At 40.5% G+C, this 18466-nt stretch overlaps 2 protein-coding genes across 3 annotated transcripts in view; one reads left to right on the top strand and one right to left on the bottom strand.

The window, feature by feature from the left end:
* Positions 1–18466, bottom strand: part of Oamb (Octopamine receptor in mushroom bodies) — a 401035-nt gene that overhangs the window by 78967 nt on the left and 303602 nt on the right. The gene's annotated exons all lie outside the window — the stretch shown is intronic.
* On the top strand, positions 15101–16034 carry LOC135699994 (speckle-type POZ protein B-like). Its single transcript, XM_065220341.1, has one exon. The coding sequence runs from the start codon at positions 15300–15302 to the stop codon at positions 15822–15824; it is 525 nt and encodes a 174-aa protein (XP_065076413.1). The 5' UTR covers positions 15101–15299; the 3' UTR covers positions 15825–16034.

Genomic DNA, 18466 nt, shown 5'->3' with positions numbered 1-18466 from the left:
TGCTCACCGTCGGCCAAGTGAAGAGGTTGAGAGCATTGCATGCAGACGCTGGTTTGTTTGCAAAATTTGCGAGGATGACCATAAGCGCCGCAGTTAAAGCAGATCATAGGTGATGGATAATATGGGTGTACTGCGATTCGCACCATACTGAAGTACACATATTTTGGTAAGACCGACCCATGGAATGAAATAACCAGTAGAGGAGTATTCTGCAGTTTGCCGTTAACTCGCTTCTTAATACGTCGAACTGCGTGTACACCTTGCGACCTCAAATGTTCCTCAATTTTCTCTCATCGGTATTGGTGCAGTCCGGATCATACACGGTTCCCTGTATTGTGTTGAGCGTAGGATGAAGGAGAATTTCAATTTTTGACCCATCGGTGAGTTCCGTCATTTTTGTCAGCTTATCGACGATCGTTCTCGAATTAGTGCGGAGAAGATATCGTGATCCACGTCCTTCACGTTTTTGGCTTCCTTTACACCGATTGCCACTTCAACTGATGCTCCTACGATGAATGGATCCGGGAGACGAGATTCCTGATTCTGCTCAGGATCGTTAATTTTCCGCTGCAACACTAGAACCATAGTTTGGCCCATCTCATCTTCACCCCGCATCCATTCAGGAATTCTTCCATCGCCTGGGTTTGGAGGGACCCCGGGTGGGGTGGAAGAGCTGCCAGTCATTTGACCGGAGCTCAGTGAGACTTTTACAAATTCACTTTACTTTGACGATTTTTCGCGACCAACAAACGGGAACCGATTTTCGACACTTTTCAGTTCACACTGCCGCTCGGGACACACTGTTCAGTTCGTTCCTCAATGGGCACTATCACAACGATGTGTGTATTGGTGACGTTATTTTTGCAGCCACCGCGTGATATTCGCACTACATGTTTATCACTTTACAACACTTTCGTTTGGAATCTCACGAAAAATTCACTTTAGCTGAGAAAGCACCACCGAATACAATCACGTGACCACTGACCGTGGTATTATTAGTCAGTGCTACTAAGCAAAAAGATCAATTCCAATTTGAGCAACTCGCTCGTGTTGATATACAACCGTAACCCGATCACTCGAAGTTGTGTTACAATTTAGGAATTTTCATTTAATGTTGAAATTTCGAAAAAAATATAATATTGTTCAAAAATTCCTCTCGTATTGTTTGGCCCAAAAATTCACCAAATGAAACACAGCAATCCAACATGTGTAAGTAGGCTTACTCAGATCGGGCTTTTCCGCTGCCGCTGCCGTTCCGCTTCCGCTGTCATTGCGCTTGGGCCTTGACGCTCTGGTTTTAGGGGATTTCAGGTATCAGTTTAGAGTTTTATGCTGAATCAATGGTAAAATTGACAGGTTGCTTAGATGTTCCTTTTCATGTTGGTTCCAATCAGCGATGGCATGTATCCTGATTTTTGTACATCATAAAAGTTGGGACGGTTTAAGGCTGTAGTTTTCATCAAAATAAATTATGAAGGCTATTTTGATGCATTTTTGATGTTATGAACAATCTCAATTGATAAAAATTCATTGTCCTCCTTTAATGTCGAGAAAAGGAAACATTGTCCTCCTTTACCTCTAAACCTAAAACGAAATGTCCTCCTTTTCAAGTTTTTGATATGGTATCCCTATCCATGCATAATATGAATCCCACAAGAGCCCAAATCAAGAAATTTTGTATCTCCCTTCTTTAACTCCAAGTTGAGCTCCCGGAGAAACGCCCAGTTAACATTGGGGCCATCCATAGATACTTGAATCATCTTATCCGTATTCAGCGTATTTATGCCTTCTCGAAAAGAATCCAACAAATCAGTTGCTCGGGATCTGGACAAAAACCGTGACGTGAAATATCTAGTTTCAATCTCGTTGGTGGTTGTTATTCCAATATCGGATATTGATATCCATTTGTTGTTTTTTTGTAACTTTGTTCAATGATTCATCGAACACAGCCACAAAAAAAAATCACACTTATTCACGTTTTCAATGAGTTCAGCTTTGAAGTACGGAGCAATGCCATACATAATTACGTAAGCAATGTTGTCCTTCTTTAACTGCATCCTACTAGCAATGTTGCTATCTCCGAACATTCTTTTTAACACTAGCACATCCTTTTCCGGTGCCCGTAACGACTTATGGCTCATGACGGTTTCGATGCACCATAGTATTTCTGCTTCGGTCACTTCTTTTTTTAGTAATAACCTGGTTGAGAGGTTGACCGGATGACGATTGATTTGTGCTCGTAGCTGCTTTAGAAGACAGTTGCAACAACGAGCTTTCCTCACTTCCACTGTTAACAGATAGGGCTGCTGACAGGATTCCCGGCGACGGAGCAGATGACTTCTTCATGTAGGTAAGCAACGAGTTCATTTCGACACCAGAGAAAGTTTCCCTTAAGCACACCGGTTTAAGCCCGCAAGTTGCAAATCAACCCGGCACCAACACGCCAGCGTATTGCCGGCAAGTTGGCGGTGCATTAGTTCGCACATTTTTCCTGCTGGGAAAGTGTTATTGGATCACACATCGAGCATATAGACCTTTTTGACGTTTAATCGTCTTTCTCTTTCTAGCACACATGGATGAATGCATGGTTTGTTTTCCCACTAATCTGTTTCCCTCTTACTAGTTGTAAAATTATGTTTATTTCTGTTGATTATGTTAGTACATTGATTTATCATTTTAATTGATTAGCCTACCTGGCTCTTCATCTTTGATTGATTTGTTATTCTAATTTAATATTTGCGGCTTTCAACTAGTTTACAGAATACCCCTTTGCAGTGATGCCACATATACATATTTATCTGTAATCATACAGATTTTTGTCAATATTTTGATACAGATATCTGTATATACAGATTACAGATTTTTCAAAAATATAAAGATTTTTCAGATTTTTCAAATGAGGGGAAAATATGTTATACTATTTTTTATATTTTTTAATTCCGAATAAAAATATTTTCTTACTTTTGAACAGCTTGAATTCAATCTGACCATCAAACCCAAATCGTCTTTTTTACTAAATAAATTATCATTGTTTTAGCTTCGAATGGACTTGAAATCTTTTGAAAGGACTTCTGATGTTCAGATGCTCTGATTTCTCGTTGGAAGAAATAGTCATTTTTCTTTCTATTTGTCGAAGAGTCAACTGGGTATATTGATATTTGATTAACAAAATTTCAGAAATAAAGAATATTGCAAGTGGCAATCAAATCTGCACACTGTACCGAAACACAGCATGACACATTGTTCGGCACATTAAGGCACACTTTGACAAGGAAGACACAAACAATATAATATAAAACGGTACCACTGTTGAGTGTTGACATTTTGTCAATCGTTTCTAAGGTTTACTACTCGGCCCAAGTAACACTAAAAACATAATTTCAAATTGTATGATATTTAGTTTGTCGTATAAATGTACTACAACAGTACTATTTTAATAATTGAGTCATACTAATGTGTGATAAGTGCAATAGAAAACATAAGCGCACGAATCCATTTGGATTGTAAATTTGTTTGTTTTAAATTGGCATCACTCATGTATTCGTAAACACGTTTGTAAAAGCATGCAATTTTGATTACATATTTTGTTTGACAAATATCACGAATCAAGTATTTTATGTTTAAGTGTACAAACCAGAAGTATGGTCAAATATGTTTCATCAAAACAAATAAAAGTCTATGTGTATTAAATAATGTGGAACATTTCGTTTGGCAGGTTAGACATAATCAACCATTACAAAGATTTTGCATAGCCTGCAAATGTTTTGTAACAGCATCCATAAGTTATGTAGTGAAAAAATATTCTTTTAATTTTATAAACCCCCATATAAACCCATTTTGCGGGAGCCACTGTTAAACTTGGTTTGGAATTCTTCGATTTCCATGTTTGAACAACGAGAAACGATATTTTTCACATTTAATAGATGTAAACAATACAACAGAAAGCCAATCGGCAGTAGCCAAATATGTTTTTTTAAAGTCATGTTTAAATTTCGTTGACAATCTGTTACATATGTGTTTGGAATGATTACTCAATACGCTAAGTATGTTTTTTACCAGTCTTATTAAAGTTTTTTTTTATAGTTACATTAACATGGAAAATTTACATCTTTTTTATCTGGAATATGTTTCGAAATGTCCTAAGAATGTCATATTTTGGATCATTTTAGACATTCAGGTACATCAAAAACTAAATCAACTATTTCTGGCTATTAGGATTTTTTTCCAAACACACTGCCGACTAAAGTTTCCAGTATAGGACAGTGAAATGAAAAAAAAATAATTTCTAATCAGTTTCTAAAAAGCTACAAATCTCTCCACGTCTGACTTTGATGCTTTAACACGAGCTTTTGTCTGCTCTCAACATAGTGTTCTATGAAGCACTTCCACAGTTATCATTTGGGTTCTCTAAGGATATTGAGGTAAATGCATATTCGTAATCTGCATTAAAAATGGATCAGAAATCCAAAATTTCATCAATTTTGATACACTGGAACTATTTTAAATAAATGCAATTACATTATCAAAAATCACCATTTTAGCACCCCTCGGTGGTCCTTTGTATGGGAGCGAACTGTCAGCTTGTTATTTTAGTGTCAAACAGTGAAATTATGACTTTGCTTTAAATCTTGACAGCATGACAAATGCCACCAAGCATTATACTAATCAAGTACCGTCAAGCAATTTTTCTGGCCCTATAATCACATATATTGCAAGTACTTGAGACATAGAAGTCAGAAAACTTTTGATGTTTGTAAGCTTTCCGTAATGCTGAGTTGATGCTGTGATCGGTCATTTCAAGTCGGGTACATTTTTTTTCTGTTTGTTTTATTATGAAAACAAATCATATGGAAACAGACAACTGCAGAATATCTTCACCGCTGGAGGGAGAATATTAGGAACAGATCATCACTACTTTGAACATACTGACATGTAAGCACATATCATCGGTAAGAGACGTGTGTGTGAGAAAATTTGCGAAAAAAATCTAAGGGCTCCGGTGGGATTCGAACCCACAAGTCCCATTCGGTACACGGATGCATTGCCAATTATACAACGGTGGACCTATGGTTTACGGATGTATTTGGCTAATGACATTTGAGTTTCGAATCCGTTCCCCACCCTAGTATTTTTGCGCAAGTGTTCTCTGATACACAACAATCGTCTATTATCGACGATATGTGCTTGTACCGCAACCACTCAGTATCAGTCGATGTGAATAAACACAGCTCATTTTTTTGACTGCAAAGTCACTAAGCCGTAAATCAAGAAGATCATCACTACTTCAAAAAGAGAGCCGTATAGGAAAAGAGAAAACGAGACTCGTGGCGAAAGGAGTTTTTTGGAAATGGGTGGATAAAAGTTTAACGGTAACGGAGCTGGAGTATCTGAATGATTTGGAACTACATCGGGCGGGATCACCGTGTTCGTTGTTATCCTTCTTTGCAAGCCGCCTAAAATAAAATTAAGCATGCTAACGGGTTTTCCCAATTTCAATCAGCCATCTTCTCTCATTCCTTGTATCTGAAAGTCAAAAAGTAAACAACATGTCAATTTGTAATATCATTTAGATCGATCATCATCAAACAGCGGTGTTAATTAGATCATTCAGCGTGCAAAAATAATCACTCAACTATGGTCCTTTCTTTGAATCTTAAAATCAATAACCAAAATGCCATTACTAACTATGCTAACTGAGGTTACAATTAGTTGAATGTTTTTGTTAATCAATATGTTCAATTAGCACATTAGATACTATTTAAAGTTTTTAAATCGGTATGTTTCTTTTTATATTGAAAGATTTTAAGCGAGTTTTTATGTCGCATGCAGTGTTTGCTTTTGGATTACTTTAATGTGATCTTGTTTTTTAGCCTCATGAATTAGCTTCTTTTTTTTCTTCGTGAAATTACCATTACGTTTGATTTTTTTTTTTTCTCTTATAGTAAAACAATTCTTAGGATTTATTTTTGATTTTCTATATGATATTTTAACCATGTATGTAACAAAGATAAATAAAAACCTCGTTCAAATTCACATGTCATTAAGCTGGGAATGAGCTTTTTTTAAGATATATCTAAATTTGCAACATGCGGTGTGCGTTTTCTCCATATTGATGTTATAAAAAATAAAACAATCATTTATAATTATATCAAATAAACTGTCTGTTTCTTTTATTTGTTTTATCAATGAGCAGGTTAAACATTGTTTCACTGTATGAAATTACAGTTAGAAATAAAATATTATTCTATTTTATATTTTAGGTTAGCGACTGAAAGTCAATTTTTATGTGTTATATGCGACAGTTAGAAGATACTGAGAGGTTAGCACATATCATCGGCAAGAGACGTGCGTGTGAGAAAATTTGCGAAAAAATCTAAGGGCACCGGTGGGATTCGAACCCACAATTCCCATTCAGTACACGGGTGCATTGCCAATTATACAACGGTGGACCTATGGTCTACGGATGTATTTGGCTAATGACATATGAGTTTCGAATCCGTTTCCCTCCCTTAGTCTTTTTGCGCAAGCGTTCTCAATACACAACAATCGTCTATTACCGACGATATGTGCTTGTACCGCAACCACTCAGTATTACTGAATGGGAATTGTGGGTTCGAATCCCACCGGTGCCCTTAGATTTTTTCGCAAATTTTCTCACACGCACGTCTCTTGCCGATGATATGTGCTAACCTCTCAGTATCTTCTAACTGTCGCATATAACAAATTCTATTTTATAATTACGCAAAATCTAAGACAAAAATCTTTTTAAACTTTTGCTGGAATCAGGAACAAAATAATGGCGCATTGCATTTTGAGAGGCCAAATTGTTAATTCCACCAAAAATTTGAAAGCGCACCTAAAATCTTAGCTCTATTACCCTAACTGATAATTTATTACTTTGACTATAATTAATTCTGTTCTCTCCGAATAATTGAATCTTGCAAAAATTTTCCAAACAAATCGGCCTACACTTATGTATGACACAATTTTTTTACCTTTCTACAATAAATAAATTATTCAAATCTGTGAAAGGACCTTAGAAATCAAAAGTATTTTTAGGTCTACTGGAACGTTTGTAGGACAAAATGAGAACCTAAAACTTGCATATGTTTGTTTAGATTATGTTTGTTGAAATGCTTTATATGACATATTATTTAGTGTTAGAGAAATCATGCTGTGACATAAAGATGTTTCATTGGCTCCACCTTCTGCGCTTTTTTGATCTTATAGAAGAAGGAATAATAGTTTAGGCGTTTTACTGGAAAACATTTTAGAAAGTCACACTAGGATTCCAAATATGTATATGGAACATTTGGTGTTACTTGGGGGGTCAATACTTTGTTTACTCACAAACGAAACTAGTGGGAGAATGTCATACATAAAACTGGTGATACAAGGATTCAATCAAGAAGTTGTAAACGACAAACGGATACCCACTGGTGTTGGGGATCATTCGACAAAATTTGTAAGTATTGTCTGACTCGTGAATCTCTTCAAACCTAGCAAAACTAAGTCCATCTCTTCCGATTTCCACAGCAAAAATCACAGCGGATCGAGTTTTCATCTAGAACAGCTTCTATCAGGGCCTCACTTCAGTCGAGTTCATCTATGTACACCATGGCCGGTCCATAGCGTTTTGTCTATACGTCAGTCAAGATGGTTGAAACTGGTTTCCTCTAGAGACGATTCGTTTTCGATTGAGGATGAAATCATTGTGAAAAATGCCCAATGGTTGCCTTTAATGATAAATTCGAACGGCCACACCAACAATTTTATCAATATCAAGCAAATGGATCCCAACTATGCAACAGGGATGGCAGAACACCTGCACTATTCTGTCATTCGTATGAAAATAAGAGTACCATGTACCATGCGAAGATCGGATTTAATTGTGGAGCGATGAGCATCGGGCATCTATAGTTTGATGAATCTTCATATTCACTATTGGAAAAGTTCACCAAAACGCACTAGGACTCCCGAACTTTTTCCTTGATGAACTTCGTGAAATATCGTGAAAATTTTTCCAATGCTGCTCACATTCTAGCCCACATGCTGTCCCACTGGAGGCTTTATTCCAGAGCACACTTCTTATTTTTGAACATTACATTTGATACTGTCATGTGTATCCAATCTCGAAGCGTACAACGAAGGATCAGAACAATATCTTCTGCGAGAGTTGAGGTACATCAACAATTTTGTTATACATAATGAACACTAAAGAAGAAAACAAGTTAGGGGCGGCTAGATTTGGCTCCCGGTCTTGCCGAGTATCTTTGGGACGGAAATTTTCACATTTTCTCCTGCGTTTTTCCTCGGGTATTCTTGTCAGTCATTAGTCTTAATTGGTGTGGTCTTTGATAGGACAACCACAGGAATTTAAAGCGATGTCCATAGAATATTGAAAGGTGTATTTGTAATGCTATATGCTCTTGAATCACCAATTGCCCACGTTTGTCATCTGTGTGGAGCTGACTGGATTGGGCGGAATCTTCTCGAGTTCTATACAGATCTAAGGCGCCTGATAAAGCACTTCCGCTGAAGTCTGTGGTGGCAGACAATCCTTAGACTTATGACAGTTCTTCAGGGGAAGGTATCATAGGTAGCGATACGATAGACTTGGGTTATATCTTTGAGGACACGCACTTCTGAGTCGATCAGATGATTTAAAACTGGTTCGACGATGTTGCTCCAAGCGTGGGATTGAACTATGCTTGGTTTGATGGTTTGCAGTTCCTCTTCCACCTCCCGACCCGCTAATGATCTAATGAGAATGGAGGTGAATGTCTACCATGATCCATCAGAGAAATTGAGAATGTAAACAAAATTATAAAAGTCATAACTTTCAGGGTTGCCAAACACCTTGATAAGCATACTTTAATTCAAGAGCAAATTTTCATTATGTCGTAAGTAACATTCGCAACCAATCCGAGAAAAATAAAATTTTGTTTTGATGACCGAAAAGTTATTCCTATTTCCAAGTAAACACACATAATCTCATAGTGATAGCAATGTTTAACATATTTAGCAGGGTTTTAATCATACAAATGCAAATCGCTAGCTTTCATGCTAAAAAATACTGGTTTTTGAGTCAAAAGTTATTATACGTCGATTGGTGGCCCCTATTGTTACTTAAGTCAAAGTGTATTTACCAGGATATTCGGGAGAATTATCAATTACGTCTCCTTACGTGCAGCCCATTCATCATTTTAGGACTACCGAAATCATCTTAGCATTAAACAGTTCGATTTATTCACTTTAATAATGAGAAAGCGAAACGACGAACGTACACTTTTCACGGGTTTCTCAGCGCTGTTACTTAAGTCAAACGGCATCTCCATAGAAATTGGGTGACTTAAGTAACATCGTAAACTATTTTGATCGGAAGGTGATTACGTCAAAAAGCAATTTGACTGGCAAATAAATTTAAAAATGGGATTTGATCCTATATTCGGACAGTACATAGTGTAATAGCAGGAGAATCGATTGACACTGATAGCTCGACTTTGTTTACCTTTGTTACATTCGACGTAATGAAAATTTGCTCTTGAATTGTCCTTAAGCAGAGCGCTTGGCACAGCTTTTGACATAACTTATAACTCGGCACGAATTAAGGTGTGCAGAGTTGAACACCCCTTGGAATATTGCATACAATTCGACTAAACTTCCAGTAAAAGTTTTGTGTTAAAACTTATTGAAAAATTACGGAGTTGAAAAAAAAAAACAAATGCCCAGATAAAGGTTGTCATAATTACAGACATACAAAAAATAAAATTCTAGAAATTGTGATAGTTACTTCATTAAGAAAATCTTCAGCCGGAAACAAATTCGCCTCTGGAAACAACTGGAACTTAATGTTTTATATTTTCAATCTATAGAGAAGATACACATCACTTAACAAAAATTTTGTAGGATTTCAGGATTTTTCAAATAAACAAATTCTTTAGAAAGCATGGCTGTGATTAGTAATTTTTCAAGATTCTTAACTTTGAACAAAGTCCTTCTAAACTATGAATTAACTCAATGGAGATTTACGCATAGCTGCACCAAGACCAAAATAAAGAAATTTTACAGATTTGTTTACAGATTTTTGTCAGTCAGATACAGATTAAAAAGATTTTTTGCGATGAAAATACAGATTGAAAATCAAAAAAATGTGGCATCACTGCTCCTTTGGGGTTGTGTTTTATTTGAATTGAAAAAAAAGTGATAACCTACCTAACTACGAGTAACCTAACGTGCTAGATCACGTATGATCTGATGATTTGATCTCAGACAGGTGTCTCTGAACCTTTCCAGGATGAATACTCTCCGTTCTTCTAATGTTTGAATTTGGTTCTCAGAATTTCTAGTCCGCGGGGGACTGTTGAGGACCATCCTAAGGATCTTGTTCTGGATCCTTTGGAGTTTAAGGTGATGGCATTTTGCGCAACTCCCCAGATTGGCATACCGTACTCGATTACAGGAAGGATGATTTGTTTGTAAACAGCAAGCTTATTTTTCAGGGACAGGGTTGACTTCCTGTTGATAAGTGGATACAACGATCTTATCAAGATGTTGCACTTGGTTTTTGTTTTGTCAACGTGCTCCCTGAAAAGAAGCTTGCTGTCTAGGGTTAGCCCGAGGTACACGACCTCTTTGGACCATTCCACCACTGTGCCGTTCAGGCAGATCTTGTTATTCTCCGACGGAACAAGTCTAGGAGATTTAGAGTGTGGAAAGATAATGACCTGGGTCTTTGCCGCGTTGATACGGATCTTCCAGCTGTTGAAGTATTCAGACAGGACGTCCAGGCCTTTCTGAAGTTTGGCAGTCAGAGCTTCGATGACCCTACCCTTGTAGATGATGGATGTGTCATCTGCGAACAGAGACAACGATCCACCATCAGGGAAAGCCGGCATATCGGAGGTGAACAGGTTGAATAGGATGGGGCCAAGGATGCTTCCTTGTGGAACCCCGGCACCGATGTTGAAAGCATCCGATGTTATGCCATTCATAGAGACTCGGAACGTCCTGTCTGATAGATAGTTGTTTATGATCTTCACTAGAAAGATTGGAAGACCGTACTGCTGCAATTTGAACACCAGGCCATCATGCCAGACATTGTCGAACGCTTTTTCAACGTCCAACAACGCCATGGCAGATGTTTTCGAAACAGACTTGTTCCGTCTGAGAATGTTTGTTACTCGAGTCAGCTGGTGGACGGTCGAACGACCTTTCCGAAAACCAAACTGTTCCTCGAGTAACAAGTTGTTTTCGCCGGCAGATGTTAGGAGCCGGTGGTACAGTGCTGTTTCGAACAATTTTGATAACCCTGAAAGAAGGCTGATTGGTCGATAACTTCAAGGAGAGGACGGATCCTTCCCAGGTTTCCGGATGGGTATGACTTTAGCTGACTTTCAACACGAGGGGAAGTAGCCAAGTCTGAGGTTGTCCAGATGGTTGCAGAATCTGGAACTCAAGTGTTTGAGTTCCAGATTCAGGACGTTGTCGAAACCTGGGGCCTTCATGTTTTTTGATATAGGCCAACAGTTCGTCAGCCGTAATCTCGGATTCCTCTGGAAAAATGTTAGGAATCTGAAGAAGATTGGTTACATTTTCAGCAATTTCAGATTCATGAGGGCTGACGATGTTTTGTCCGAGATTATGGGAGCTGACGAAGTGTTGACCTATCGCGGCAGCCTTCTCTTCAGGAGTTATCAGATGAACCACTGGGTCGCCGGGACGATCCAGTGGGGTCAGTGGTGGAATGGGCCTAGGCTTGTTCTTAAGAATGTTTGTAAGTTTCCAGAAGGGCTTTGCACAATCTGGGAGAGAGTGGATCTTACTAGCAAAATTGTTATTTCTGAGATCCACCATCCATCCTGGCCTGAATGATCTTTGTTAATCGATTACAATTGGTCTTCAAGATAGACAGGCCAGTACGCTGGTACTGCCTACGAATGGTGTTACGGAGTCTAATGAGATCTTTGGTAGGGATGTCAAGGTTCAGAGTGTTACTCACCTGTCTGGATACTGGCACGTGTTGTTCCCTGGCCCGGGAAATTGCCTCCTCAATAGTTTGTTGGCACCGGTCAACATTTTCCGACGTCCCCGGTTGGACATCGTAGTCGATGGTTGTGTCGACGCAGTGTTGATATTGCGCCCAGTTGACTCGATGGTAGTTGCGCCGGGAAGCTTCGAATCGGTTTACCGAGGATCCTACTTCGGCCACCACCGGGTAGTGGTCAGAGCTCAGCTCCTGGAATGCCACAGATTGCGAGACGTTGTGTCCCATGTTGCTTACGAAGATGTCAATGGACGCATGGACCCCAGACCGACTCAACGGGTGGAAGAGTCCGGGGCCATGATGGTATGGCAGGTCTTCATTGAGGATGATGCCGTTTCTATTGCTCCGACCGTTGCCCCAAGCTTGGTGTTTTGCGTTCAGATCGCCAGCGATGATAAAGTTCCCGCTCCTCCGGGTGAGTTTGATGATGTCTTTCCGGAGGGCCACTGACGACCCGTCCCTGATGTTGGTTTGCTTGGGGTAGTAGGCCGCGATGATGGTGATTGGGCCAAGTGATGTGCTCACCTCCACTCCGATGGCTTCAATTGTTTTCAGCTGGAAGTTTGGTAGCGATGGCCACTCCCCCACCTCCAGAGCAGGTGCGATCAAGTCTGACGAGCCGGAAGTCGGGAAGGAATACGTTCAGTTCGGGCTTCAGATGCGTCTCGGTGATGATGGCAATGTCGACCTCCTTGGTTTTGAGGAAATCGAGTAGCTCTCTATGCTTGTTCGTCAGTGAGCAAGCGTTCCAATTTGCAATTTTTATAGCTTCACGGTCCATACTTGGTGACGAGTGACAAGGCACCATGAAGCAGTTCAGATCGAGTCTTGCAGGTGCGCATGATGATGATGACCTCGGCCAGGAGCGTCACAAGTTCCTCCGAGGTGATCGGAGAATCGTCGACAGATTCACCTGAGACAGCACCAGCGTATGATAAACCAGGGAACCTGGAATTGGCTGGGCCGCAGCAGCGAGACGATGCTGAACTGTCCGACTGTTAGGCACCATTTGGATACTCGCAGGATTGGCTTGTTGGCTGTTGAGCGGAAGCGGGGCTAGGTTCGGAACATATCGACGGGGCTGGAGAGCTGGGTACTGGACTTCCGTGAGTACAGGAGGCGAACGATGATTACGGAGGCGACCGGGCTGGTTGTTGATTGTGGCCTTCCGATGGATATTAATGAACTCCACTCGCTTGGGACATCCGCGGAGGACGTTCGATGTCATCGACTTGCTCAGAGGACGCAGTTGAGTGAGTTCCAGCACACTTGTCGCAGTTTGACTTCATGTGGCAGTTTTTGGTGCCATGGCCATATGAGAGACAGTTCATACACTGCGTTACATCACGATGTTGGGGTTTGTAATGCTCCCAACTGATGATGACGTGAAACAGGTCCCGGATATTGGATCTCAGAGCCGCAAGACTGGTGGATCCCTTCGTGAAATGCACCAGGAACAACTGATCACGGAAGCTGGTGTTTTGGTTGGTACGCCGGTTCATCGGGTACACTGCCTCAGGCTTGAGCCCGAACCGCTTCAGCTCGGATTTTACCGCAGTCGCCTCGAACGACGGTAATCCACGCAAAACCACCTTCAGTGGCTTGCTCGATGGCAGATCATGCGTGAAGAAGTCAACGTTGTTGTTCTTCAGGAAACTTCCTATTTGTTTGTACTCCTCCAGGCTGGAGCACATGATTTTGGTACCGATGCTGCAAAGCTCGAAGCGAGGCAGCAGCTTGTGTTTTGCCAGTTTGGCACCCAGCTTGGCAACATCCTTCACCGGCGTGAAAAGCGGGGGAATCCGCTCTCGTCTTGCAATGGGAACGGCGTCACAATCGCCATTTTCTTCCGGGAGTACTGCATACTGGTTGGCTTGCAGTACTCGTTTTCCGGCGTCATCCTGCGACGCGCTGGGCTTGATTAGCACCTTCATGTTTGGGAAAACCTACAGGAATTCATAGCTAATGAGCAGCTGCAGGTTTTCACAAATATGAGTTAATTTCGAATGCCGCGGGGTCGTTCTGATTGGCCGTGTGAGAACCCAACGGAGCGTATATTTACCTACACGGAAAACAAATTGCACGTTGTTTCTATTGGGAATGCACATAATATTTTTCCATTAACAAAACCAATTATATCTATCTGAATTTCACATAACATTCATGTGATCACATGAGCTCTATATTGTAAATCACTTAAATTTCATTTGACACATAAGGTTCATGTGATTTTGTGGTTCAATTCCCAATTATTATTTACATGAAAGTTCTGTTAAATTCTAATGAATATATTCCATTGGACATGTGATTTATTCTTTGAGTGTACTTTTGGGTGGACAGTTAGAAAAAAATTCCATACAAATTGCACAGAAGTAAATGAAAACTACTATGACCCGCTTTTTCTAAACAACTCAAATTAGAGTAGGATCTACTCATTTTCGTCGAAAGTAGGGCTACCCAAAATTGAGTAAACAAAGTTGAGGCTGACAAGATGACGAATGGACAACATCGACCCGAATTCGAACGATGTTTTGTCTATTTGTCATCTTGTCAGCCCCAACTTTGTTTACTCAATTTTGGGTAGGCCTACTTTTGAGGGATATGAGTAGATGCCACTCAAATTTGGGTTGTTTAGAAATAGTGTGCATGCACTATAGTGCCGAGATGAGTGAAACGAACTTACTTTTGGGTACTTTTTTATAGCCGTGGAGGAGCTGTGCGGGCGATGATTATATATAGTTGATCGTGTTAGTACTTTTTTGGTTTATTTCAGACAGGCGAAATGACGACCCCGAATGCTACCACGGTTTCAGCCACCACCTTTGCAGAAGATGTCGAGGTTTGCTATAGATGGACCATATACGACATAAGTTTTCTTCTTAAGGATCCACAAAGGCTGGAATCAGGGACATTTAAATCGAGCGATCAAACTACATGGGACTGGCGTTGTTCCATTATGCAGAAGGATGGTTACTTGAAATTTGGATTGCTATTAATCGGTACCAATCAGCGAATACCCGCTGAATTTAAATATTCACTGATTGGGCCGGAAGGAGAAGTGACTTTGGTAGGACCCTCTTACCGAATTTTCGAAAGACGATGCTGCGAGCATCATATCGATTCACTTTTGACCCAACTAAGACTGCTGGAGTACAAAGTTGATCCAGGTGATACACTGACGATCGTTTGTCACGTTCGAGCAGTGATACGTAAACAAACCTCCGTTAACACCTTGTCGATTCCCACTTGCAAAATGCAGCATGACTTGGAAAGCATTCTCAAGAATGCACAGTTCACCGATATTACATTGGCTTTCGAAGGACACACCATTAAGGCGCATAAAGCAATTCTGGCCGCCCGCAGTCCTGTCTTTGCGGCAATGTTCAGCACGGACATGGAAGAAAGCCGGCAAAATCAAGTGACAATCACCGACATGGAGTACGAAGTGGCACAACAGTTGCTGCAGTTCATTTACACCGGCAAAACTGACATTTCTCCAGGAACGGTTGACCAACTGCTGGTTGCTGCTGACAAGTATGGCTTGAGCCGATTGAAAGCGCAATGCGAACAAACCATTTTCAACACCCTCGCAATTCCAACGGCCATCAAGACGCTGATCTTCGCTGATAGGATGAATACTCAACAGCTCAAGTCACGCACGATGAAGTTTATCAAAACGAACATGGACAAAGTGGTGGAAAGTGCAGACTGGAAAACTATGGCCGTCGAGCATCCGACACTGCTGGTCGAGGTGTGCCGTGCGCTGGCGCATGCCTAATTTACTCTGATTTTTTGCATGCCAATAAATTCAAAGCAGAAAAAAATTCGGTTTCATTTTTTTGTATTGCCTACTTCTCTTCTATTCGTTTTTTTCTATTCCACCTGTCAGCCTTATTTGCTGTTTAGATTTGATTCTGCGTTCCGTTTCGCATTGTTCCATTTCGGTTTTCTCCATTCCATGTCTTAAATGACGTTTGAGCAATTCAAGACCAACAATTGAAAAGGCCGCAACTCCACTTTGAAAACAAACCTTGTAGAACCATTTTGCCGCGAACCTAATGAATGTAGGTTTCGGTTCGCGAGAAAATGGTTTTACAAGGTTTGTTTACAAAATGAAGTTGAGGCCTTTTCAATTGTTGGTCTTAAAATTTAGTTTGCACGGCGTGCAGATGAGCGGGGTTTTAACTAAAAAGTGTTCAGATTAATAGCGAATGCGTTTATTATCGGGGTTAACACCAGTTCCAACCCAGTGCGAAACCGAACTTTTTGTCAGTGTGAACCTCAACCTGAGCTAGGTTTTAAAAACAAACGAGCAAACTGACGTTTGTCAGAAAACAAGCAGACCCAGTCTTGATACCCGATCCAGGTTGGAACTGAATAATAAACGAATTCGCTATAAGAACGGCCTCATTCAGGAACTTTCAAGGGGTTCCGTGAATTTACGTTTCAGAAATAATCCGAAAACTTCAGGGGCATTGCAGTGCTTTCAGGGATGTTTAATGAATATCAGGAAAATTGCTGGAACCTTAAGAACATGTAAGGAACTTCAGGGAATATTGTGCTAAAGTCCCCCGTAAATCATTTGCTTCCGGATTTCGTTTCCCAAATTCTCCTTGAAGTTTCATTTTACTATTCCGTAAGCGCTCTCTATTCCGACTTTCTCCAGAAGTTTCTTCCAGTCTACTTTAGGAAGTTTATTCCAGCGTCTTCAGGAAGTTTCTTCCGTCTTCTCCAGGAAGTTCAGTTGAACCGTTAAACTTCTACCGGATGTATCTTTCGAATTCCACCCTGAAATTTATTTCGTCATCCTGGAAGCTTCTCCGTAGGTTATTTTTCCGACGTCTGCTAGAAGGTTTCATCTGACTTTGTCAATATTTGTCTTGGAAGATCCCCGGACTTTTCATGGAACTTTCTTCAAACTTCCTCCAGAAGAGCATCGTTATTATTTCTCTGGAAGGATTGTTCGGCTTCCTTCAGAAGTGAATTCAAATAAGCCCCGGAAATTCCTTCCGAACTATCCTGGAGAGTAAATTTTCCGATACTATTCCAGAAGTTTGAATTTGAAAAAAAAAATAATTAAAATAGTGAGTATCGATGAACATCGATTTAAAAAAAAAATTAAATCGATATGCTTGAAATTAATCTGGTAACACTTCCCCTCTATTATTCAATGCAAGCAGTGTCAGTATTTACGTTATTTGACAATATCCAGCTAATCATGACAACAGTAAGTCTCTTTCCTTTGTTCATTTTGTTGTCTACAATTAAATATCATTATTACCCAGGCCGGTGACAAGACCTATACTAACAGCTATGTTTGACAGTAGGCAGCATGTCCGGGGCCCAAATCGTTTGTTTTGTTGTACTGGGCCCGCTGTCACCGTATAGAATGTTGCCTACGAGCCTGCCACCGGCCTGTTATTACCTGGGATTTGTCAAATAACTGCTTGCATCAGAGAATTGAATAAGCTGTGACTTACATAGTAGGCTAGTGAATAAATCTTCCACGTTTGCCCATCTTCCGTCCATTCATCAAACGAATTAGACGTCCTGGCTACGCACTCCCAACAGTGTCTGGACCTGCCGGAAAACATCCTATAAGAAAGATTCTAGAAGTCCACGAAAATCAAGCATAAAGAATTACTTCCAATTCGTCAGGCACTGCTGGTAGCAGTAGCATATACAGTCAAGATTCGTTCTTGCCGGATTCCTATAGTACGGTTGACACTGGATTCCTATAACACGGTCGGTCCGGCATTAACGAATTCACGTACCATATGGGATTTGAGCTAATTGGGACCAAACCTGATTGTACGGCAATTAGAAGAGATAGCTTCCTGATGTCAGTTTCCGGTAGGTCACTAGTCAGGTCCTGTGGAAGATCCGGAACATCCGTAAAAGTGGTCAATTCATGAAGCTGATTCAAGAGCTCCGCGATTTTTTCAAATCCACTCGCAGCCGGCTTATCAGAATGATTTTGGAGTTGAGACACCCGAAAATGGACACTGAAGACCACGGGATGGTCCACTGAAAGATCCGGAACATCTGTAAAATTGGTCAACTCATGAAACCGATTCTAGAAATTCGTGGTTTATTTGAAACCACTCATAGACGTCTTATTCAGAGTTGTGAACGGAATATTGACCAAGAGAATCTCTGGTACAGCGGAAGATCCGGAACATCCGTAAAAGTGGTCAATTCATGAAGCTGAGCCAAGAGCTCCGTGGTTTTTTTCAAATCCACTCGTAGCCGGCTTATCAGAATGATTTTGGAGTTGAGACACCCGAAAATGGACACTGAGGACCACAGGATGGTCCACTGAAAGATCCGGAACATCTGTAAAATTGGTCACTCAACCACTCATAGACGTCTTATTAGAACGAATTCAGAGTTGTGACCGGAATATTGACCAAGGTAACC

The sequence above is a fragment of the Ochlerotatus camptorhynchus genome, unplaced genomic scaffold (genome assembly GCF_037179485.1).
Source record: "Ochlerotatus camptorhynchus isolate MF236.1 unplaced genomic scaffold, CSIRO-AGI_Acam_v1.1 ptg000124l, whole genome shotgun sequence".
Classification (NCBI taxonomy): domain Eukaryota; kingdom Metazoa; phylum Arthropoda; class Insecta; order Diptera; family Culicidae; genus Ochlerotatus; species Ochlerotatus camptorhynchus.
The sequence above is the reverse complement of the archived record's forward strand: the minus strand, read 5'-3'. Positions and strand labels throughout refer to the sequence as shown.